This window comes from Mus caroli, chromosome 9 (genome assembly GCF_900094665.2).
Source record: "Mus caroli chromosome 9, CAROLI_EIJ_v1.1, whole genome shotgun sequence".
NCBI lineage: Eukaryota > Metazoa > Chordata > Mammalia > Rodentia > Muridae > Mus > Mus caroli.
This window is the reverse complement of record NC_034578.1, coordinates 26,871,385-26,892,688: the sequence shown is the minus strand read 5'-3', so window position 1 is coordinate 26,892,688 and position 21,304 is coordinate 26,871,385. Positions and strand designations below refer to the sequence as shown.

General features: G+C 51.0%; 1 protein-coding gene across 2 annotated transcripts in view; it reads left to right on the top strand.

The window, feature by feature from the left end:
- St14 (suppression of tumorigenicity 14) overlaps positions 1–14,890 on the top strand; it is a 42,152-nt gene extending 27,262 nt beyond the window's left edge. Inside the window, exons 8-19 of one of the 2 annotated variants that reach the window (XM_029481148.1) lie at positions 473–612; positions 1,290–1,387; positions 4,031–4,140; positions 4,256–4,386; positions 6,822–6,926; positions 7,295–7,405; positions 7,511–7,624; positions 7,881–8,003; positions 8,618–8,804; positions 12,672–12,946; positions 13,754–13,850; positions 14,246–14,890. In XM_029481148.1, the coding sequence (XP_029337008.1) occupies positions 473–612; positions 1,290–1,387; positions 4,031–4,140; positions 4,256–4,386; positions 6,822–6,926; positions 7,295–7,405; positions 7,511–7,624; positions 7,881–8,003; positions 8,618–8,804; positions 12,672–12,946; positions 13,754–13,850; positions 14,246–14,312 (1,558 nt within the window). In that variant the 3' untranslated portion in view covers positions 14,313–14,890. Of the gene's footprint in view, positions 1–472; positions 613–1,289; positions 1,388–4,030; positions 4,141–4,255; positions 4,387–6,821; positions 6,927–7,294; positions 7,406–7,510; positions 7,625–7,880; positions 8,004–8,617; positions 8,805–12,671; positions 12,947–13,753; positions 13,891–14,245 lie in introns of both variants that reach the window. The other variant, XM_021172778.2, reaches the window with a different exon arrangement.
- Positions 14,891–21,304: the final 6,414 nt, after the last annotated feature.

The window sequence follows — 21,304 nt, the reverse complement described above, 5'->3', positions numbered from 1 at the left end:
TCTCTTTAGAGTGATGGCTCTCACTAAGCAGCTTGCAGAAGGCACAAGATGCTCCATCTGCGCTGTAGCTACTAAAATAAGTAATATTGATGTAATTGATACCTGATAAATAATTTAGAAGAATAGAATAAAAAGGAGTAAGTTTTAACTTGGTATGGAGATGCCTGCCTGCCACTCCAGACTCAGGAGAGCGAGGAAGAAGAATGAGAATTTGAGGCTAACCTGGGAACTACACAGAAAGTCCTGTTTCCCAAAACGTTCTTACTTTGTATCATAGGCTAGCCTTGATCTCAAAATCTTCATATCACCATGACTCGTTTCACTGAAGGCCTTTTCCACCCTGCCCTTGGTCTTGTGTGTTCAGGTCCAGGGTTAGGAGTGGGGTCCTCTGACTTCTCTACTTGGGAGCTAAGTTGTGTGTGAAAGGTCTGTGTTTTGTCTCTGTCACTAACGCTGTCTCTCTGCCTTGCAGGCTGTGTGGCACCTTCTCACCCTCCTACAACCTGACTTTCCTCTCCTCCCAGAACGTCTTCCTTGTCACGCTGATAACCAATACTGACCGGCGACATCCTGGCTTTGAGGCCACTTTCTTCCAGCTGCCCAAGATGAGCAGTAAGAATGGGCAGGGCCAATGATGAACATACTCTTAGGCTGCAGACAGGGGGCAGGTCTTAGAGGAATGCCTGAACTCAGTGGGTTGGCAGACTGACCTTTCTGTAGACAGGTTGGAAACAGACCAAAGGGCATTTTACCTTCTTTTTTTTTTTAATTTTTAATTTTGTGTGTGTGTGTATGTTGAGACAGGGTCTCAGTGTATAGCTCTGGCTGTCCTGGAACTCACTAGGTAGAAGAGGCTGCCTCAACTCACGGAGATCTGCCTGCCTCTGGGATTAAAGGCGTGCACCATCATGCCCAGCTATGGGACCGCTTTTTTTTTTTAAATTTTATTTATTTCTATGCATTGGTGTTCTGCCTACATGTCTGTGTGAGGGTGTCAGATCCTCTGGAACTGGAGTTACAGACAGTTGTGAGACGCCATGTGGATGCTGGGAATTGAACTCAGGTCTTCTGGAAGAGCAGCCAGTGCTCTTAATCACTGAGCCATCTCTCCAGCCCCAAGGGGCCACTTTTAAAAGCAATTGGCTTCAAGCACCTTGCCAAAATACAGGGTCCTGTTTGAAGACAGGTGGTGCGAAGCTAGAGTTCTCAGATTGTACAACTCTTCCCACACCCTCTGGCTGAGGAAGGAGGCCCTTACATTTCCCACTCTCTCCTCCCTTTCCTCTTAGGCTGTGGCGGCTTTTTGAGTGAAACCCAAGGGACGTTTAGCAGCCCCTACTATCCAGGCCACTACCCGCCCAACATCAACTGCACATGGAATATCAAGGTAGGCGCAGGTGGCAGTGAGTGCCACTAGACTTGAGGAAAAGCAGGAGGGGAAGATGACATTAACACCCCAGAGAGCCATGTTAATAGGACCCACAAGTCTTTGCTGCAGGTCTAGCCACATCCAGACTTGTGTGCCCTAGTTCTTTGATTGGCAGCTGAGAGAGCATGGGTGTTTGTCTTCTCTGGATCAGCTTGCTTCTGGGTAAAGTGAGGCTGAAGATCTGTTTCTAAGAGGTGTTGTCAGGATGACCTCACCGAGAGTGTGAAAGAGAGCAAGCCCTAGCACGGCGGGCGGTAGTGCTTCTGGTCGCCTCTCGCATCCTCCACTTGGAGGTCTTTCCCTAAAGATGCTGAGACACCCCATCCTAGCCTTTCAAAGTAACAGAGTACAAATTCCCACACGTGTGCTTATGGTTTTCATTTCCAAGTGGCAGTTATCTATGGTCAGCCACGATCTGAAAATGTTAGGTGGAAAACTCCAGAAATAAATATGGGCGGGAAGAGTGGGTTTGTTCAGTTGCCCGCCCATGCTGGGTGCGCTACTTGATTGTTACTTAATACCCGTCATGCTACCACACCGACCGCTGTGTATCACAGGGCTGGCATGCAAGGAACTCTTACTAAATAATGACCCCCAAATATTAGCTCTTTGGATAAATCACAGAAAAGAAAGAAAGTCCTTCCTGCAGGTGAAAAATGTAAATTTTTTATTTCATTTTTTTTTGTTAGATATTTTCTTTATTTACATTTCAAATGTTATCCCCTTTCCTGGGTTCCCCTCCAAAAACCTCCTATTCCCNCCCCCAAATATTAGCTCTTTGGATAAATCACAGAAAAGAAAGAAAGTCCTTCCTGCAGGTGAAAAATGTAAATTTTTTATTTCATTTTTTTTTGTCTGCTTGTGGACGTTGTACTCGTGGTGCGCACTAGGCTCCGCACCACGATGTACAACGTCCACAAGCAGTTCTTTTATTATTTTTTGTTAGATATTTTCTTTATTTACATTTCAAATGTTATCCCCTTTCCTGGGTTCCCCTCCAAAAACCCCCTATTCCCCCCCCCCCCGCCCCCATGCTTACCAACTCACCCACTTCCACTTCCTGGCGTGGCATTCCCCTATACTGGGGCATAGAGACTTCACAGGACCAAGGGCCTCTCCTCCCATTGATGTCCGGACTAGGCCATCCTCTGCTATATATGCAGCTGGAGCCATGAGTCCCTCCATGTGTTTTCTTTGGTTGCTGGTTTAGTCCCTGGGAGCTCTGGGGGTAGTGGTTGGTTCATATTGTTGTTCTTCCTATGGTGCTGCAAACCCCTTCAGCTCCTTGGGTACTTTCTCTAGCTCCTCCACTGGGGACCTCTGCTCAGTCCAATGGTTGGCTTCGAGCACCCACCTCTGTATTTGTCAGGCACTGGTAGAGCCTCTCAGGAGACAGCTATAACAGACTTCTCTCAGCAAGCACTTGTTGGCATCCACAATAGTGTCTGGGTTTGGTGACTGTATATGAGATGGATCCCCAGGTGGGGCAGTCTCTGAATGGTCGATCATACCATTAGTCTCTGCTCCACACTTTGTAACTCCTTCCATGGGTAATTTATTCCCCTTTCTAAGAAGGACCAAAGTATCCATACTTTGGTCTTCCTTCTTCTTGAGTTTCATGTGGTTTGTGAATTGTATCTTGGGTATTCCAAGTTTCTGGGCTAACATCCACTTATCAGTGAGTGCATACCATGTGTGTTCTTTTGTGATTGAGTTACTTCACTCAGGATGATATTGTCTAGTTCCATCCATTTGCCTACGAATTTCATGAATTCATTGTTTTTAATAGCTGAGTAGTATTCCATTGTGTAAATGTACCACATTTTCTGTATCCATTCCTCTGTTGAGGGACATCTGGGTTCTTTCCAGCTTCTGGCTATTATAAATAAGGCTGCTATGGACATAGTGGAGCATGTGTCCTTCTTACATGTTGGAGCATCTTCTGGGTATATGCCCAGGAGTGGTATTGCTGGGTCTATATGATTTCATGATAATAGTGATAAAACCACTGTGTTGAGGTTATTAAGATTTGTGGATCATTGTGTTAGTGAAATAAGCCAGGCACAAGAAGACAAGGGTCACATGATCTTACTCATACGTAGAATCCCCAAAGGTTGGCCTCTTAGAAGTCAAGAAAGAGAGTAATGGTTACCAGAGAGGTTGGGAGAGTAGGGAGAAGGGGTGGGAGAAGCTGATTAAGGTTTAGGGGATGATGTTCAGTTAGACAGGAGCCAGGCACTCTGCCATGTATTGCAGAGGGACTGACTAGAAACACCAGTAACTACTATAGACCTCAAAAAGCTCAAGGAAAGTTTTCACTGTTTCAAAAACATCAGAAATGTCCAAGGAGGTAAATATATTTAAGCTGATGTAAGGATTATATAGTAATAATACATATCATTTTTATGGTTTTATATATAAGTTAAAATAACTAAAACTTAAAAACAGGAGAGCCCTTTATCATATCTGTATATGTATATATGTAAGAGGAAAGTCATAGGGTGTATGGGATTCGTTCAGGGCCCTGCTCCCTCCTGTTCCACTGCCCTCCCATGTTTAGTACCAAAGAAGCCAGAATCCCCAAAGCATCTCTCTGTCCAGGTGCCCAACAACCGGAACGTGAAGGTGCGCTTCAAACTCTTCTATCTGGTGGACCCCAACGTACCAGTGGGCTCCTGCACCAAGGACTATGTGGAGATCAACGGGGAGAAGTGAGCCCCTCGGGGTGCAACCACATCCTGGGTATTGGGAGGGCTGGTCCCAGGCACCCCCAGTTGTCTGGTTGCCAGCCTCGCTGTCTCCCTCAGCCTCCCTCTTGCCCTCTAGGTACTGCGGTGAGAGGTCCCAGTTTGTGGTGAGCAGCAACAGCAGCAAGATTACGGTCCACTTCCATTCTGATCACTCGTACACGGACACCGGGTTCCTAGCTGAGTACCTCTCCTACGACTCCAACGACCGTGAGTGAGCGCCTGAGTGAGCGCCGCTGCTGATGGCTGGCAGGATTGGTGCAGGAAGTACTCTGCACTGTGCTCCCTCCGAGGGGACAGGGGCTGATTGGCAGATGCATCTCACTGCGGTAGCTTTAGAGGAAAGCAAGGCTGTTTACACACACACAAAGGCTTGGCTAGGAGTGTCACTCTGTGTTAAGAGAGATCAGTCCCCAGTACAAGGACAAGAGAATAAGAGCAAATACTGGTGCCTCCTGTGCCTGTCATGGCTGCTTCCCTGAGGTGCAAAGGGGCCCTGGGAGCCTCCTTACCAGCTTCCCGGGGCCACGCCTCTTTGGCTCAGCGTCACAGTGATTTTGGTAATCTGTGCTTCCCTTGAGACTCTATTAGCACTATTGAAACATTAGAAAACACTATGTGAACAGCGATTCGTTGACCCAGGGAGTACTGACTCAGTGTCCTGTATCTAATGCCTGGGACTAGAAGTGTGGCTGACTTCAGATTTAAAAATCTTTGCATAGACACAGTGGATCTTGGAAAGGGGACCCAAGTCTAAAGGTGAAATCTGGGGATGCGGAGAGAGCTGAGACGGTAGAGTCCTAGCATGAGAATCTGCATTTGGGACCCCGACACCCGCATTGAAACTGGGCTGTGCGTCCATAACTCAGAGCCGGGGAGGCAGACATGGGAGCCTGCTAGCTGAATGAATGTGCTCCTGGCTCAATGAGAAGGCCCGACTAAAACCCCCAAACCACACCCCCCAAAAGGTGGACAGTGACTGAGGAAGACCTGACACTGCCTTCCTGCCTCTGTGTGCACAGAGAGATGTGCACCCATAAGCACAGGAATATGTACATAGACGGCACACACATACTTAAAACGAGGCTCAGGATTTTCTTGTGGGCCTCCTCAGAGAATCCCATCAGCCCACCCGTGTGTTCTCCAGTCACTTGAGATCAAGTGAGATCACGTGAGGTCACGTGAGGTCAGGTGTGTGCCTTCCTACCGCTCTGAAAACGTCTCGATTCCGCAGCCTTTCTGGACCTCGCTCGGTGTTCTGACTGAGGGCTGTTCAAGCAGCAACTTTTAATTTCAACCCCCTATCATGGAATAACCCTTTGGAAGGCATTTTAAGGACTGAAAGTCATTTAATTTAAAATGTAACTGCAGGGGCTGGAGAGATTGTAAGGGGCCCCAGAGTCGGCGCAGGACACCCCAAGACCAAGTTCTCAGACCAAAGGGGATTTATTTGCCCCAGAGGGACAGAAGGCAGGGAGTGAGAGACAAAGACAGGATATAGAGGATGAGGAGGAAGGGGACAAAGGAGAGGGGCAAAGGATATTTGCCGTGGAGGGACAAAGGGCTGTCTCTAGACTAAGAGAGGAGGCAGATGTGTCCCATATGCAAAAGGTTGTTTATAAATGTAGAAGAAGAAACCCCATCTTAGGAAGAGGTGTTTAATTTTAGTTGGGCATGTTAATGAGGTGAGCCAAAGAGGGCTTTTGATTGCTGGACTTCAGTGCTTCGGACGATGGTAGTCAGCCTCAGGAGGAGGAGTTAGCCAAATGCAGGAATGCATCTTTGGGGCTAGCTTTAAGAATGTAACGGTTTTTAGTAAGAGAGACAGGAAGGGGTAAAAGGGCAAACCCTGCCTGCACTGTCTGCCATGCTCAGGCCTGTCTTTGCCATCCTCTGGCCTGTTAGAGCGCCCTCAGAGATGGTTTAGTGATTAAGAGCACTTGTGGCTCTTGCAGAAGACCCCAGCACTCACAGGAACCAGTTCCAGAGGCTATACCACCCTCTTCTGGCCTCCATGGGCACTACATGCATGTGGTGCATAGTTCATTAATTCAGGCAAAACACCAACTAACAGAAAATGAAAACCAATAAACTTTAAAAAACGCAATGCAACTGGATATCTTCCAAAAGTCTTTCCGGATGACTAGATAGCTTTGATGTAAGGGCGTACTTGTGACTGAAGTTGTGTTTGTGCTGGGGCAGTGACACTCACAGCTCTGTCCTCTGCCCAAGGAACAATTGTCGGGGAGCTGTTTTGGAAACGTTGAACTTCAGATCAAGTGTTAGCATGAAGGAAATACTGATGTCGCTTCCACTTGGCTAGGACACATATGCCATGGATGCACTGCTTCTGACCCCACAGGCAGTGTGCCGAGTCACAGGCCTCTGTCTGGGGAAAACACAGGACAGTGGAGGACCACACATGCAGCTGGCTTCTCTCCCCCATGGCTGTACTCAGTGCAGTCAGTGGTCAGGGCCACCCACCTGCTACCCATTCTGGCTGTTGATACAAAGTTCCCCTTGTCCTATTCTACATCTCAGTGTCTACATCTGCTTGCAGGCTGATGTCTTAGTGGGGCTGTGAGATGACTGCTAGGGAAAAGGGGGCAGCCATGGGCTTCATTCCTCTCTCTACATCCCTACAGCGTGCCCAGGGATGTTCATGTGCAAGACTGGACGGTGCATCCGAAAGGAACTGCGCTGCGACGGCTGGGCAGACTGCCCGGATTACAGTGATGAGCGTTACTGCCGTGAGTCCTGCTGTAGCCTGCCCCAGACCCCCCATTTCTGTCCCCTCCTGCCTCCTCCTACTCTCTCCTACCCTTTTCCAGTGGGACATGGCTTTCTCCTTCCCTGGTTCTACGCTGTCTATTCTGGCAAAAAGAAACAAGGCAATGAGACCCTGGTCTCACCCTTATCCCCCCTCCTGCCTGCCGCCCTCCCCTCATCCCCAGCCCACGCCATTGGAAATCTTGGCTAGCAGACGAGTGTCTGTCAGCGCTGACAGCTACTGGTGCAGAGTAGCTCACTGTTTTCCAGATAAGACAGCATCCTGCCAACTGTGACTGCCCAGGCTGCCCCTGGGAGCCTGCAGCTGATTCTAGCTCTCCCACAATAGGATGCAACACCACCCACCAGTTCACGTGCAAGAACCAGTTCTGCAAGCCCCTCTTCTGGGTCTGTGACAGTGTCAATGACTGTGGGGACGGCAGTGACGAGGAGGGGTGCAGTGAGTACCTTGGGATTGGGTGGGGGCTGCTATGGCCCCCCAGTGCCCTTTTGGCCCAATGAGTCAGGTGACTCTGGACGGTGCTAAGGATCTGCGTCTCCATAGGCTGTCCTGCTGGCAGTTTCAAGTGTTCCAATGGGAAGTGTCTCCCTCAGAGCCAGAAGTGTAATGGGAAGGACAACTGTGGAGATGGGTCTGACGAGGCTTCATGTGACAGCGGTAAGACCCAGGCCTGGCTGCCCTCCTGTGGGGATGGTCACTCTTCCCACTAAAACTGCACCCCGAGGTAGGAGCCTCTCTCAGGTGCTCGCAGAGATTACAAACCCAAGTCTTCTGTGTATTAAGTCTGGGGAGAATCTTCCCGAAGGCAGAGAACCCGTAGCAATGCTGAAAGGACAGTGGACATCGGTGTGATGAATGGTGCCAGCAAGGGGGACGGTGGTGACGTGACATATCTGTCCTCTCCTGTAAACAGTGAATGTCGTCTCTTGCACCAAATATACCTACCGCTGCCAAAATGGCCTCTGTCTGAGCAAGGGCAACCCTGAGTGTGATGGGAAGACGGACTGCACCGATGGCTCCGATGAGAAAAACTGTGGTAAGCAGGGCAACTGTGCATGGTGGGCCAGGGTGTTCACTGTGCAAGATACACATCTGGGCGAGCACCCAGGGGTGGAGATCTTACCAGAACCCCACTCACGCAGCCCAGCACCCACTCAGAGGGCACATCTGTCTGGAGGAAAGGAAGACTTCGACACTTGGCACAAACACAAACCTGTGGGAAGCCAGTATGTCAGCGCCTCTGGGACATAGCTGACATACTGGCTGCTCCATAGACAGACAGATAGCTGTGGGTGAGTGGCTCGGTGGAGAAAGAGCTCAGCTGCCTAAGTTTTGTCCTCACCAAGCCATGTGTGTTAAGCCTGTGTATTCTAGAGGAGCTCTGAGCTGTGACCCCTAGCCAGTGATAGCGCATCAAACCTGTCAAGGCAGCAGGTGTCTAGGGCCTGGATGTGCTTGTGCAGTATAGCATGGGGCAGGGAGAGCGGGATGAGGGAGGATGGCAGATCTCTGAGGCTTAGGGACACTTCTGCTGTAGTGTTGCTGTGCACACCCAGTGGAGATTAGATTCCTGAGCTGAGTCTCCCCATGCATAAGGAACACCCCTTTGTTGTTGAGTGGCTGTACTTGGGTTCTCTGTCCCCTCTCCAGACTGTGGGCTGCGATCCTTTACCAAACAGGCTCGCGTGGTTGGTGGCACGAATGCGGATGAGGGCGAGTGGCCCTGGCAGGTGAGCCTCCACGCCCTGGGCCAGGGCCACTTGTGTGGGGCCTCGCTCATCTCTCCTGACTGGCTGGTCTCTGCAGCTCATTGCTTTCAGGATGACAAAAATTTCAAGTAAGTATCCAGGTGTGTGGGAGGTGTCCTGGGTCTGAATTTTGTCACAGTAAGCTGTCACTATAGCAGGGTGATGGAGGACTGGGCATCCCGGAGAGGACTTTCTACATAGCCCTGGCCGTTCTAGTACTCACTGTGTAGACCAGGCTGGCCTGGAACTCACAGAGATCTACTTGCCTCTGCCTTTCAAATGCTGGGATTAAAGGCATGCTGTACCATGCTCTGCAGTCAGGTCAACTGTGTGCCCACCCCTAACACATTAGACCATTCTTTTCTCTTTCTGGTTTTGTTTTTTGTTTGTTTGTTTTTTTCGAGACAGGGTTTCTCTGTGTAGCCCTGGCTGACCTGGAACTCACTCTGTAGACCAGGTTGGCCTCGAACTCAGAAATCCTCCTGCCTCTGCCTCCCAAATGCTGGGATTAAAAGCGTGCGCCACCACTGCCCCGCGTCTTTTTTTTTTTTTTTTTTTTAAAGATTTATTTATTTATTTATTTATTTAATTTTGTAATTATATTTATATACAGAAAACTTAGTATACATTTAACCCAATTTAGTGGCGAGTTCTTTAGCCTTTGCCTTTTCCAGCTTGGCAATGCAAGCCACAGACTTAGGACCCAGGACGCTGCCTCCCCAGTGGTGGCGGATCTTGTCATATGTCATTATAATTGGACACAATAGTTTCCACCAGCTTAGTCAGAGCATCCTTGTCTTCCGAATTAACCTGTGTGAAGGCAACAGTGGTGCATGTCTTCCTGTGAACCAGGCACCCCAGCCTTTCCCTGATGGTGCAGTAGGTCACCCCCATCTTTCACAGGGCAGGCAGAAAACCCACCAGCTCAGTGGGGTCTACGTCATGGGCAGTCACCATCAGCTGAGCCTTCTTGTTCTCCTCCAAGGTGCTGACTATATTGACTCCTGCTCGGAGGACACATGGTCTCTTAGTTGGGATGTCACCTTTGCCAGCAGTTTTCCTCTCAGCACGGGCCAGTAGCCTTTGCTTCTTCTCTNGCTTTGTCTCTGGCCTGTACTTGTGGGCAAGCTTAAGCAGCTGAGTAGCTGTTTGCCTGTCCAGGGCCTGACTGAACTGGTTAATGGCAGGAGGTACTTTAAGCTGCTTGTAGAGGATGGCTCTTTGTCGCTGCAGACTGATGTAGCGGGGCCATTTGACGAAGCGTGTTAGATCTCTTTTGGGCTGGATGCCGAAGTTCTTGGGCCTTTTCTCAAACAAAGGATTGACCACTTTTTGGTCTCCTGTTTCTTGACGACGACGGGGGCCAGGGCCACCTTCTTCCCTTTGGGCATCTTGCTCGGCTGGTGGAGAGAGGTATTTATCTATTTTTTTTTATGTATATGAGTACACTGTAGCTGTACTGATGGTTGTGAGCTTTCATGTGGTTGCTGGGAATTTTGAATTCACTCTGGCCCTGCTCGCTCCAGCCTGAAGATTTATTTGTTATTATATCTAAGTACACTGTAGCTGTTTCTTCAGACACCAGAAGAGGGCATCAGATCTCATCACAGATGGTTGTGAGCCACCACGTGATTGCTGGGATTTGAACTCAGGACCTTCGGAAGAGCAGTCAGTGCCCTTAACCGTTGAGCCATCTCTCCAGCCCTAGACCGTTCTACATGTGCCCCTACTTTACAGATTCTGGTGCTTGGAGAGAAAGGGGCATTTGTCTAGGATTGCACAGCTCAGTGGTAGAGTCAGACTTGAGATGTTTGGTTACTTCCTGCTTTCCTTGACTCCTTGGATTGGGTAATGATGAGCCTTGATTTAGTCTAAGGTCTGTCTTGCAGTTGGCTTTGGAGCAGGTTATTCCCTTCCTAGACTATGTGATACAGCGAGTTCTCATCCTTAGAGTTGGGAGAGGAATAGGTGGTCATTTACTTGTGGTCCAGCACTGTACCTAGCACACAGTAGGTGTGTGTCTACAGGGAGGGGTCACATTGGTCTCTCAGGTCAAGACAGGCAGGTGTCAGTGTCTTCAAGGTCAGAGAAGTAGCAGCAACAGGTAGGTAGGTTTGAGGCTGGGGCTACTTGTGTTTGACCCCAGGTCCTCTGGCCATTGGCCGCAGGGGTCTAAGAGGATACAGACACAGGGGGATTTCCTAAGACTTGCCCATCCTTGGAAGGAAGGTCTGACTTTCCTGTCAGCAGCACACTCTTCTGCAATAGGTGGCTCAGGGGCCTGTGAGCCCTGCTACTGTGACGACCCTTTTGCATAGAGACTTCCAACAGGAAGGAGAGTTAGCTCATTTCCAAACTGTTTCATCTCCTAAAACGTTCCCTTTGGGCTTCATGTCTGCCCACCCCAACTCCCACCCTGCAGGGTTGGGCTGGCTAAGCTGTGAGTTCAAAGCTTGCTTCATTCCCTCCTGTGGGGCAGCGGGTGTGGGGAAATAAAGGGGGTGGGAGAACCCATGTCCCGCCACAGTTCTGGTGTTTTGGGCTGGCGGACATGGGGGACTGCCCGTCCACTCTCCACTCGGGCTGGGTGAGCATCTGGCTGTGGAAAGCCACGGAACCCGTGTCCGCGGGGGATGGAGAGGGAGCAGTCCAAGGTCTCTGGGCCTTACTGAGGCCAGAGATGCAGGTTCTCAGTCTCAGACATCCCAGATGTCGCTGTATGTTGTGGAAGACTGAGAATGAAGTGGGGGCTCCGGGGGCAGCTCGGTCAGCCCCGGGGTCGAAGGGAGAAGAGGGCGGGGGGTGGGGGTGGGGAGAGGGGCGCTGGGTGGTTCTCACGCAGGCAAGAACCCTTGATCCGGTCCATGGCTGGAGCACAGGAAGGCCTTCTGGCAGGAGGTTAGACGCGGCTCTTTAGAGGGAAGCATATTCCATCGTTCAAACAGGGGTGGGTCTCAATGAGTAGAGACTGTCCATGGTTTTAGAGCTTTATTGCAGAAAGGCAGAGAAGAAGAGAAGGTAAAAAACGAGAGGCAGCCATGGCCATGTGGAGAGAAGGGGGGCGGGTAGAAGGAGAGCTAGAGATGAGAATGAGAGGTGAGAGCTTAAGAGAGTGAGGAGGGGCCAAGCAGCCCCTTTTACAGTGGGCTGGGCTATCTTGCAGTTGCAGGGTAGCTGTAGGGAGAAGCATACCTGGCTATTGCCAGGTTAACTGTGAGGGTGGAGTCTGGCCAGAATGCTAGGAGCTTGGGACCTTGTCTACATGACTGATAGTCACAGGATTATGGAGTTGGGGGCACCGAGGTGTCAGTCTGGGAGCATGTCTGTCTGGGAGCATGACTCACTGTTCCGTCCCTTGTAGAGTGTCTACTGGGTCTCACTCAACCAGAAAACAGACTGCCTTTCACAATCCCACACCCTCCCATCTCCCATACTGTCCTTGTCTTGTCACCTCACTGTCCTCTGTGGGATGCTCTGATTGGTTCTCACGCCTCTCATCTCTGGTACACTCTGAACTTGACCCTAGGGCTTTTCTTGGAATGTCATAGATGTCCATTCATGACTGAGTGAGGGAATGAACAGATAGGTGGATGAATGCATCATTGGGATAGATAGATCTGAGACTAGAGAATGACTGGGAGGACATTCGAAAGGGGAAGGCCTTGGGCTGCAGCAATGGCTCGATGGTTAAGAGAATGAACGTCTAGAGAGCCAGAGTTGAACTCCTAGCACCCATATTGGATGGGTCGCAACTGCCTATGACACCAGATTCGGGGTGTCCAACATCTCCTAATAAGAGAGCCTTCCTCTGCCTGCTGTCCCACAGCGGTTGCTTAAGGCCTTGTTTATGGTGGGCAGCCTTCTGAGTCTTGATGAGAACCTAGGGCACTGCCTGTGCGTTCATAGCCACCCACCCACAGACTTGTGACTGCTCTACCTCCCTTGTGCCGTCCCAGGTACTCAGACTACAAGATGTGGACGGCCTTCCTGGGTCTGCTGGACCAGAGCAAGCGCAGTGCCTCTGGGGTGCAGGAGCTGAAGCTCAAACGCATCATCACCCACCCTTCCTTCAATGACTTCACCTTCGACTATGACATCGCCTTGCTGGAGCTGGAGAAGTCGGTGGAGTACAGCACCGTTGTGCGCCCCATCTGCCTGCCTGATGCTACCCATGTCTTCCCTGCTGGCAAGGCCATCTGGGTCACAGGCTGGGGGCACACACAAGAGGGAGGTGAGCTTCATGCCAGACTAGGACCTGCAGAGAACCCTAGGCCTTCCTGCCAGGCTATGGGTTCTTGCATACCTGCAGCCTTGTGGTGTCTGGGCTGCACAGAGTCCATCTTGGCATCAGGGTTGGTGGCTTACTCAGCGTCTCGGTGCCTGGCAGGATGAAGCTGTTGGGGGTGGAAAGAAGGAGGCTCCTAATAAGAAGTGTAGGATCTGCAGGTTGGGCTCTTGATTGAAGCCCTGACTCTGCCACTGAACTGCCTGAGTGGCAGTTGCTTCATCTACTATCCGTGGTGATTCATCTGTGAAAGCATCTTCAATGAGTGTGCACTCGGGTGCCCCTTTTCTACATGGATAAGCTTTTGAGCTGGGCCCACACATGTTACCCACTGTGGGTCCTTGTGCCCTGTGGAGGACAAGCAGTTTGTAGGCAAACTTTAGATTGAAAGACTCCATTACCAGATTGGTATAGTTCATGGGGAACATTCAAATAGAAAGTAAAACCGTGGCTGAGAGTTTGGTCGGATTTTCGGTGGTTTGCCGCTTTCCATCCATCTCTTTCCTTGCTGTGCACCTGACCCATCCGCAGCAGTGTCGCAGCAGTTTTAGGGCTGCACAATATCCTGCCGTGTGTTCTCGGCTACTGACCTATTTATGTGTCAGCCGCAGGATCTTGGGTTATTTCCAAGCACTGCCTGTAAACCTGACCAGTGAGGATTATCTCCAGTGCGGGGGGGGGGGGGGTTTCCCCATGGAGACTGGCTTGCCCGGGGAGCTGCATGCCTCAGTCTCCCGCTTCCTGTCTCCCCAGGCACCGGAGCGCTGATCCTGCAGAAGGGTGAGATCCGTGTCATCAACCAGACCACCTGTGAGGACCTCATGCCGCAGCAGATCACCCCACGAATGATGTGTGTGGGTTTCCTCAGTGGGGGTGTGGACTCCTGCCAGGTGTGTGGGGCGGAGGGGGAGGGGGAGGGGCCTTGAAAGGCGGAAGCTGGGGACCGGCCAGACCAGGGAGGGGAGGAGCCATGCAGAATGCGAAGGGAAAGAGGCAGGGTAGGGAAAGGGAAAGGCTGGGCAGGGGAAGAGGAGCGGGTGGGGCTAACTAGGCTGGAGCTGGGGATAGGTGGGGCTGGGGAGAGCCCGGCAGGGGTAAGCAGGAGTCCTGGGGAAGGCAAGCTGCCAGGAGAGGTCAGTTGGCCATGGGAGAGGCTACTTAGGTTGAGGCAGCTACTAAGAGTTTAGGTAAGGGACTCACGCACAGGATTCGGTATTTATTTATTTATTTATTTATTTTGCGTAGGGTGACTCCGGTGGCCCCTTGTCAAGCGCGGAGAAAGATGGGCGAATGTTCCAGGCTGGTGTGGTGAGCTGGGGTGAAGGCTGCGCTCAGAGGAACAAGCCAGGCGTGTACACAAGGCTCCCTGTAGTTCGGGACTGGATCAAAGAGCACACTGGGGTATAGCAGCATGGACAGACAGCCGACCACAAACACCCACAGGGATGCCCGACATGCACACCTGGATACAGGAGAGGAACACTGACGACATTTATGCTGTGGCCTCCCCCAACACAACCCAGACTGTGAACTGCATCCCTAGGACTCAGACTTCTTCCCTGAGCTTCCAAAGTGGGACCCCCTCAGGAGTTGGAGAGAGAACTTGTGTGCTAGTGGCCCAGCCTGGGGGCAAGGGTTTGATGGCAGCCTTCCCCTCTAGCCCGGAGCTGGGTGAAGATGATGCTGTCCCAGAGAGCTGCTTCCTGACTCTAAAGGAAAACTGTCATTGAGCTCCTGGGAGCCCTATGGGTGGAGGGGCTCAGGGTCACTCTTTTCACAAAGCGCCGGCCCTAGGGACCCCAGAAAAGAGTGGTACCTAAGGCTGAAATTGTTTTGCTGTTGCCAGGGGTGGGTATTTGAGAGTAAAACATTTTATTTCTTTTTAGGTAATTTGTTTTTCTTGCTATACTACTACACCCCTTCCCCCCTCCCCTCTATGAATAGTTCTCTTTGCACTAAACTAGAACTAAACTTCCTCTAGTACAGACCCTGGTGTAATATTGGGTGCAGACCACAGCGCCTTGTCTTCCCTAGGCCAAGGGCTGCGTCCTTGGTTATAACAAGTGCTCACTTGTAAGCCAGGCCCTGACTGCAACAGAAACTTGGTCAGAAGGGAGTTTGGGGGAGATGAATCATGTGCCTGTCCAGTACTGACCCTGGCCTTGCCCTACCGGGGGGTGAGAGGACAGGCAGTGGTAGTCATGGTGACACGTCAGAGGAAGAGGAAGGTGCCAAGTGTTGTGGGTTTGCTTTCGGTGCACAGGTGTCACACATGTTGATGCATACACAAGGTGCAGATGGACGCAGGGCCCAGCATGGGATGGGTGGATGGGTTGCAGTTGGAGGGACGATGCTGCGTTAGGGATGGGTGCTTACACCTCCTGTGCTGTCCCTCTTTCTATTTATAAAGTATTCTCAACTTAGTTGGAGTTGCCCAGGGAGGTGGGGCTGTAGATCTGTGGAGAGGTTTGAGATCTTTTGAAAGGCCCTTAGAAGGCTCCTGGGGCCCTGCATGGGCTGAGGCTGAAGAAGGAGTGGCCTCTGGTAGACGTGGAGGTGACTGTGTCAGGGTCATGAGGGAAGCTGGCTCTGCTCATTGCTTTTCCCCAGCTCAGGCCTCCTGAGCTCCTGGACGCTGCTGTTGCTTACCATTGGCCTTTGTTAACACAAAGTTAAGACAGTCGTTCTGACTGCTCATGTGGTATTTGCGCTGTGTCTCTGATTCTAGTTAGAGTGTTCCCCAGGAAGACCCACGGTGTAAGCAACATTCCTGTCCTCCTGACATGGCTGCTCTTTCCTAGTGATATGGGGCAGAAGGATTGAGCCAGGGGCTATGTTAAGTGAGGGGTTGCAGGGCACACATGTGGGCTGATTCCGTGTGTGTGTGTGTGTGTGTGTGTGTGTGTGCATAGCCAGCTCACACACATGTGATGTCAGGGAGGCTGGTGCAGCCTGAGCCACCCACACAGCACCTCAGTGTCCACCACAGCTGCTGTCCACAGTAAGAACTCCCTCTCCAGCAGCAAACACGCAGGCAGGGCTGCCTGACCTCGCTGCCTCTAGCCCCACTGTCCTAGGTTAATGAATCACACATTACACCTGGGAACTCGCTGCCCTTCAGGGCTCCTTTTCTCTCCAGCAGAGCTTTGGGATCCTGCAGAACTCACAGGCTCAACTCCCCACTCTTTACACAGAGCTCCTAAGACCTCAGTTGGAGGCCACTCTGGAGGCCTTCAGAGGATTACCAACACGGAGAAGCATGGGTTAGCAGGGGTTCGTGCCACTCTGAGCTGTTATGGGCTAATGGCCATTGAGGGTCCCATGTGGTACCCTGAGCAAGGTCTGGTGCTCTTGATCCTCATGGTGCTGGGTGAATCCTGAAAATCCCTTTGGATTGACAGTCACATTTAATCCCTGGGAAATCAACCAAGTGTTGATGCCTGCTGGGGAGATGAGAGGTACCACAGCACTGAGGAGCAGTTGGCTACATGGGTCTGTAATGGTATTGGGGAGTGGCCCATCTCAGCTCCACTGGGCGGGAGTGGGGAGGGGTGGCTCGTTGCCCAAAGTGTTTGGCACACATTTGTGTTTTCAATTCACAATACTCAGCACTGAGTGTGTGACAGAAGATTCAGTTTAATTAGTGTAAGCTGCAGTAGCGGTAGCCAGTCCAGTGTGCAGGGTGTAGGATGAATAATGCATTCTGAGACCGCTTAACCGCCATGGCAGCCTGGAGAGAAGGTGTTGAGAGCCAGAGAGAATTTTACTCTACACAAGGCAGCTAGGCAGGGCTGTCTCTCCTGTGCCTGCAAACGCATGGGGCTCCATGCCTAGAAGGGCCCTGTACTTGGCTCTGCGTTCCACTCTTGCCTTTGAACATGGGTCTTCGTATTTTATTTTGCTCCACGGATTCTGCACTTAGCCTTGCACCCTGTGCTGTTCCCTGGGGAGCCTGGTGTGGGGGTCAAGGATGACTGGGGGCCGGCAGGCTGTCAGAAGTGGTCATGACAGGTGAGACGTGGTGTTGAATATCTAACCACCTAGCTTCTGTTATATTACACAGATGAAAGTCACCTTAAGATCCTGGGCTGGCTGGGCAGTAGTGGCGCACGCCTTTAATCCCAGCACTTGGGAGGCAGAGGCGGCAGATTTCTGAGTTCGAGGCCAGCCTGGTCTACAGAGTGAGTTCCAGGACAGCCAGGGCTACACAGAGAAACCCTGTCTCGAAAAAACCAGGGTTACTTGGCTGTAGCTGGAGCTATAAGAGGGTAGGAGGCAGAGGCAGTGCCAACGCAAAGCTGATTTTTCCCTGTTCACAGAAAACTGTGCGGCTGGGCTTCCTGGAGATAGTGCAGTATTACAACAAGCCACATCAGCTTAGCACACATAGTGGGATCTGTTCCCTGGCTGGCTGGCTGGCTTATGCTGGGACTCTCAAAGCAATTCATTTTCCGGTTCCTCCCAAACTGCCTTGAATCTCAATTATTTTAGTCACTGATCACAACCTTAGAAGCTCAGTGGACAAACTCAGATCCTGTTTGCTCTTGCTTCTATCAAGGTTCTGCAGGAGACACCAGGAAATAGGTTAGAGAACAAAAACCTAACAGAAGAGGGAAGGTTTCAAACCCCAGATCTAGGTTTAGGACTCCAGACTCAGAGCCACTGAGCAGAACTGGCTGGTAAGTGGTCGTTCAGGTTTTTGTCCACACGGTGGCAATATTGTGCTGTCACAGAAGTGAGAGTCCCTCGTGAGGTGGGGCCTCTAGTTTCTAATTACCCTTCAGTGCAGTAGAATAGGTGCGCGGCTGTCTCAGGGTTAACATGGAAGGGGCCCCAGCACAGTCTTTCTCTAGTCAGTCTGCCAGTCCTCAGTCTGCAGGCAGGACCTGCTGACCGGCAGCGTTAGAATCCCGACAGCTCATTACTAGGCAGGCTTGGGGCAGGGATGTGACTTCTGTCAGATGTTTCTAGGTGATAAGCAGGGATAAAGCAGTTTCCTGTGGGACATAACAGGTGCCTGTCACAGCTTAGCTTGGTGCTTACCACACACACACACACACACACACACACACACACACACACACACTGTGGGGGTGGGTAGGTGGTATGAGGTATGCTGGCGTTAGAGTCTGTCAGAAGATCAGGCTGTGGCACAGGGCACCTCCTCTGAAGCAACATACAGGGTGCCTATGTGAGTCAGTGCTACAACCTTCACACTCCCAAGCTTGGAGTTTATGTGTTACCCACCTGGAACCTGTGTAAGAGAAATTGGTTCCTCCAGCCAGTGGCCCTCAGGCAGCAGAGCTTCTTGAAGCTGTAAAATGATAGGAGAATTCAGAATTTAATAAAGAATGGCACTTCCTTTTTTTTCCCCTTTCTTTTTTGTCCTTTGGGTTGGGGCCTTGTTGTGTACTTGGCCTAGATCGCTAATCCTCCTGCCTCACCCTACCATGCTGGCCTACGTGGTCTATGTATGGACGTTTGCTAGATCCCCACAATAGTCCTATGTCTACATTTTTCAGAGAACATGAGGGGACCAGGACTTTAGATGACCTTCCCAAAGCCCACACTTAGAGGACAAGGGATCTGAACACAGGTGGCACAGCCCCACAGCCCCACTATCTATTGTGCTGACACAAACGTCCACTCCTTGTCCTTGGTGTGCAAACATACTATCCCTGATCCACAAAGAACAGAGACTAACACTTGGAGTGAATGAAGGTGGTTCACACTCCTCACACAAAAGTCTGTAAATGATTTAATTTGGGGACCTTTTTTCCTGTATGTCAGAGAAGCTGCCTCAGGGTGGCCGAAAGGTGTGAACCAGCATGGGGGAGCTATTTTTCCAGGCATGAGTTCCCCTGAGCTTTCATTTCCAGGCTGGGCCTTGCTCTAGGTTAGCCATGCAAATGCCCGCCTTTGGCTTTGCCAGCCTGGGAAGAATAGGGGTCCATCTACCAAGTAGGTGACTTCAGAGCCACCTCAATTTTTTAGATTAAGGATGGTGGATGGGGGGTAGCAATGAACAGATATCTTAGGCCAAGCTACTTGAAGTGGGGTGACAATCTGCAAGGGATTCTGGGAAGCTACTGAATGTCACTGGGAATGATGAGACCAAACCCCATAGTAGTAGATCTTAATGCATAAAGGATGGTGTGGACTGGAGAGATGGCTCAGCGGTTAAGAGCACTGACTGCTCTTCCAGGGGTCCTGAGTTCAATTCCCAGCAACCACATGGTGGCTTACAACCATCTGAAATGGGATCTGACACACTCTTCCGGTGTGTCTGAAGATAACTACAGTGTACTCATATAAAATAAATAAATAAATAAATAAATAAATAAATAAATAAATAAATAAATGATGGTGCAAGCTTGCCTTCCATGGAGAGACCCGCATGACTCTGGCAGGTGCAGAGGTGACAGGCGCTTGCAAACCCCCTGCCAGCAAGTCCTAGTGACAGCTGTGGCTCAGCTCTGCTCTGAGAAGACTCTTTTGAGCTCATGACACAGAGACGGTGGAAAGCAGGACATAGGAAGCAAGCAGCCCCGCCGCACACAGAATGACTGTCCAATGCCGCACGGAGCAGATGTGTATGTCACACTAATGGCCGCCAGATTTATAGACCTGCAGGGAGAATATTTAATGGAGACTCCCAACTCCAGGTTTCAGTGAGATCATCCTGTCCCCCACCTCTCCATCCCAGTTCTGTCATCCTCTGCCTGCAGCTGTATGCCATGCCCTTTCCATTCACCTTCCTTCATTTCCTAAAAAGCCCGTGTTTCCAGGCGTAGGTGGATAGGTTCCGTTGTTGGTCTGTTCCATTGTCTCAGCATCTTCCAGCAGGAGGGCCCTGCTTTCCCGGGGCATGGGATCAACTTTCCCTTCCTCTTAGCTCATATGCCTCCCCCACACGTCGTCTTCGCCTTCAAGGTTATCGTAGCTTCTTCCACCACACCCGTGATCCATAACAGCTTATCTCTGCGCCAGCTTTCTGCCACTCCATATGGTCTTGCTTAACTCAACAGGGGAATTCTTCAAGTCCCGCCTAGCCTGAACTCCAAGAACATGGTGTGCAGGGGTAGAGGCAATGAGAGGAGTTCCTCCAGGGAAGGGCGGAGGCTCCCTCAAACAGGAGGACATTCAGAGGCCAGCCCTTAGAGGAGAGCACACCTTAGTCCTCCCTAACGGAGGGTCATAGCCTAGACAGTCTACAGGACAACACAGGGTCATAGACTCAGGAACAAAGGAAACCTGTTAGAAAGATTTAACCGTGGCAAAACAAGATGAAACACCGAGTTATTCATATAAGCCATGGCAGGAGGAAAGACTTTTTGTTCAAAAACTCAGCATGGTGCCCTCTCTGATTGGGACAGAGGGCACTTGGTGCAGGATGCCAGGTTGACTTGAAGTTAGAGGACAACTTAAGCTGTCCAACTCAGTGAGTGGCAACTGGACCTTATAGAGCAAGCCAACACTGGCTGTGTGCAGGGTCTTTTATACAACCTTTCAGCTTCTCAGTGTAAGGTGTTGTCTGAGGGAACTCCACTGTTGCCCGGAAAGCTGTAGCACACAGTCCCCTTGTGGAGACATCGCAAGCAGGGCATTTGCAGGGCATCTCTGGGCCTGATGCTCTTGTACAGCAGGAATGGCTGACCTGTTTCCTGGACACGTTGCAGAATGAAGCAGGAGATAGGTACAAGGTGTTTGCTGCATGCCGCTGGTTGTCCCTGCCACTCACGCTGTTCAGCAGATAAGCTCAGGTCCTGTTCATCTCTAATACCCAGCAGAGGACCCAGAGGGACAGTGGCAGGGGGACAAACAGTGAAAGTGCAGTGAATCCTCCTCTCACAACTTGAAGTCATTCGAAGTCTTCCCAGGGGGCCTTGGAGACCTTCCAGGCTAAGGTTCTTTCCTGCAATGGAGTTCTGACCTTCTCTGGAGGCCTGGCCATTGTCCACCTGGGGATCTAAATTGCCAGAACTCTTTTGCCAGGTAATAAATGCGCTGGCGAAGGCACACGTGGAAAAGGCTAAAAGAAACGTTCGCTAGCTGGGCTGCATTGCCTCTGTTTCCAGATCTTTCCCGTTCCTGTTCCTTTGGCTACCTCCAGTAGCTCCTGGGCATTTCCCTTCCACAGGGGCCAAACCATCTGCTGCCTCTTACTCCTCTGCCTGGGGCAGTGTGGATGGAGACATGTTTCCTTGAGGTCTTGGCTATGGGCAGCAGATCACCATGTTCCATCCTGAAGTCCAGGACTGGCCCTTACTCCTCACCAGCCTCCCCTGAGCCCTAAACTTCTGT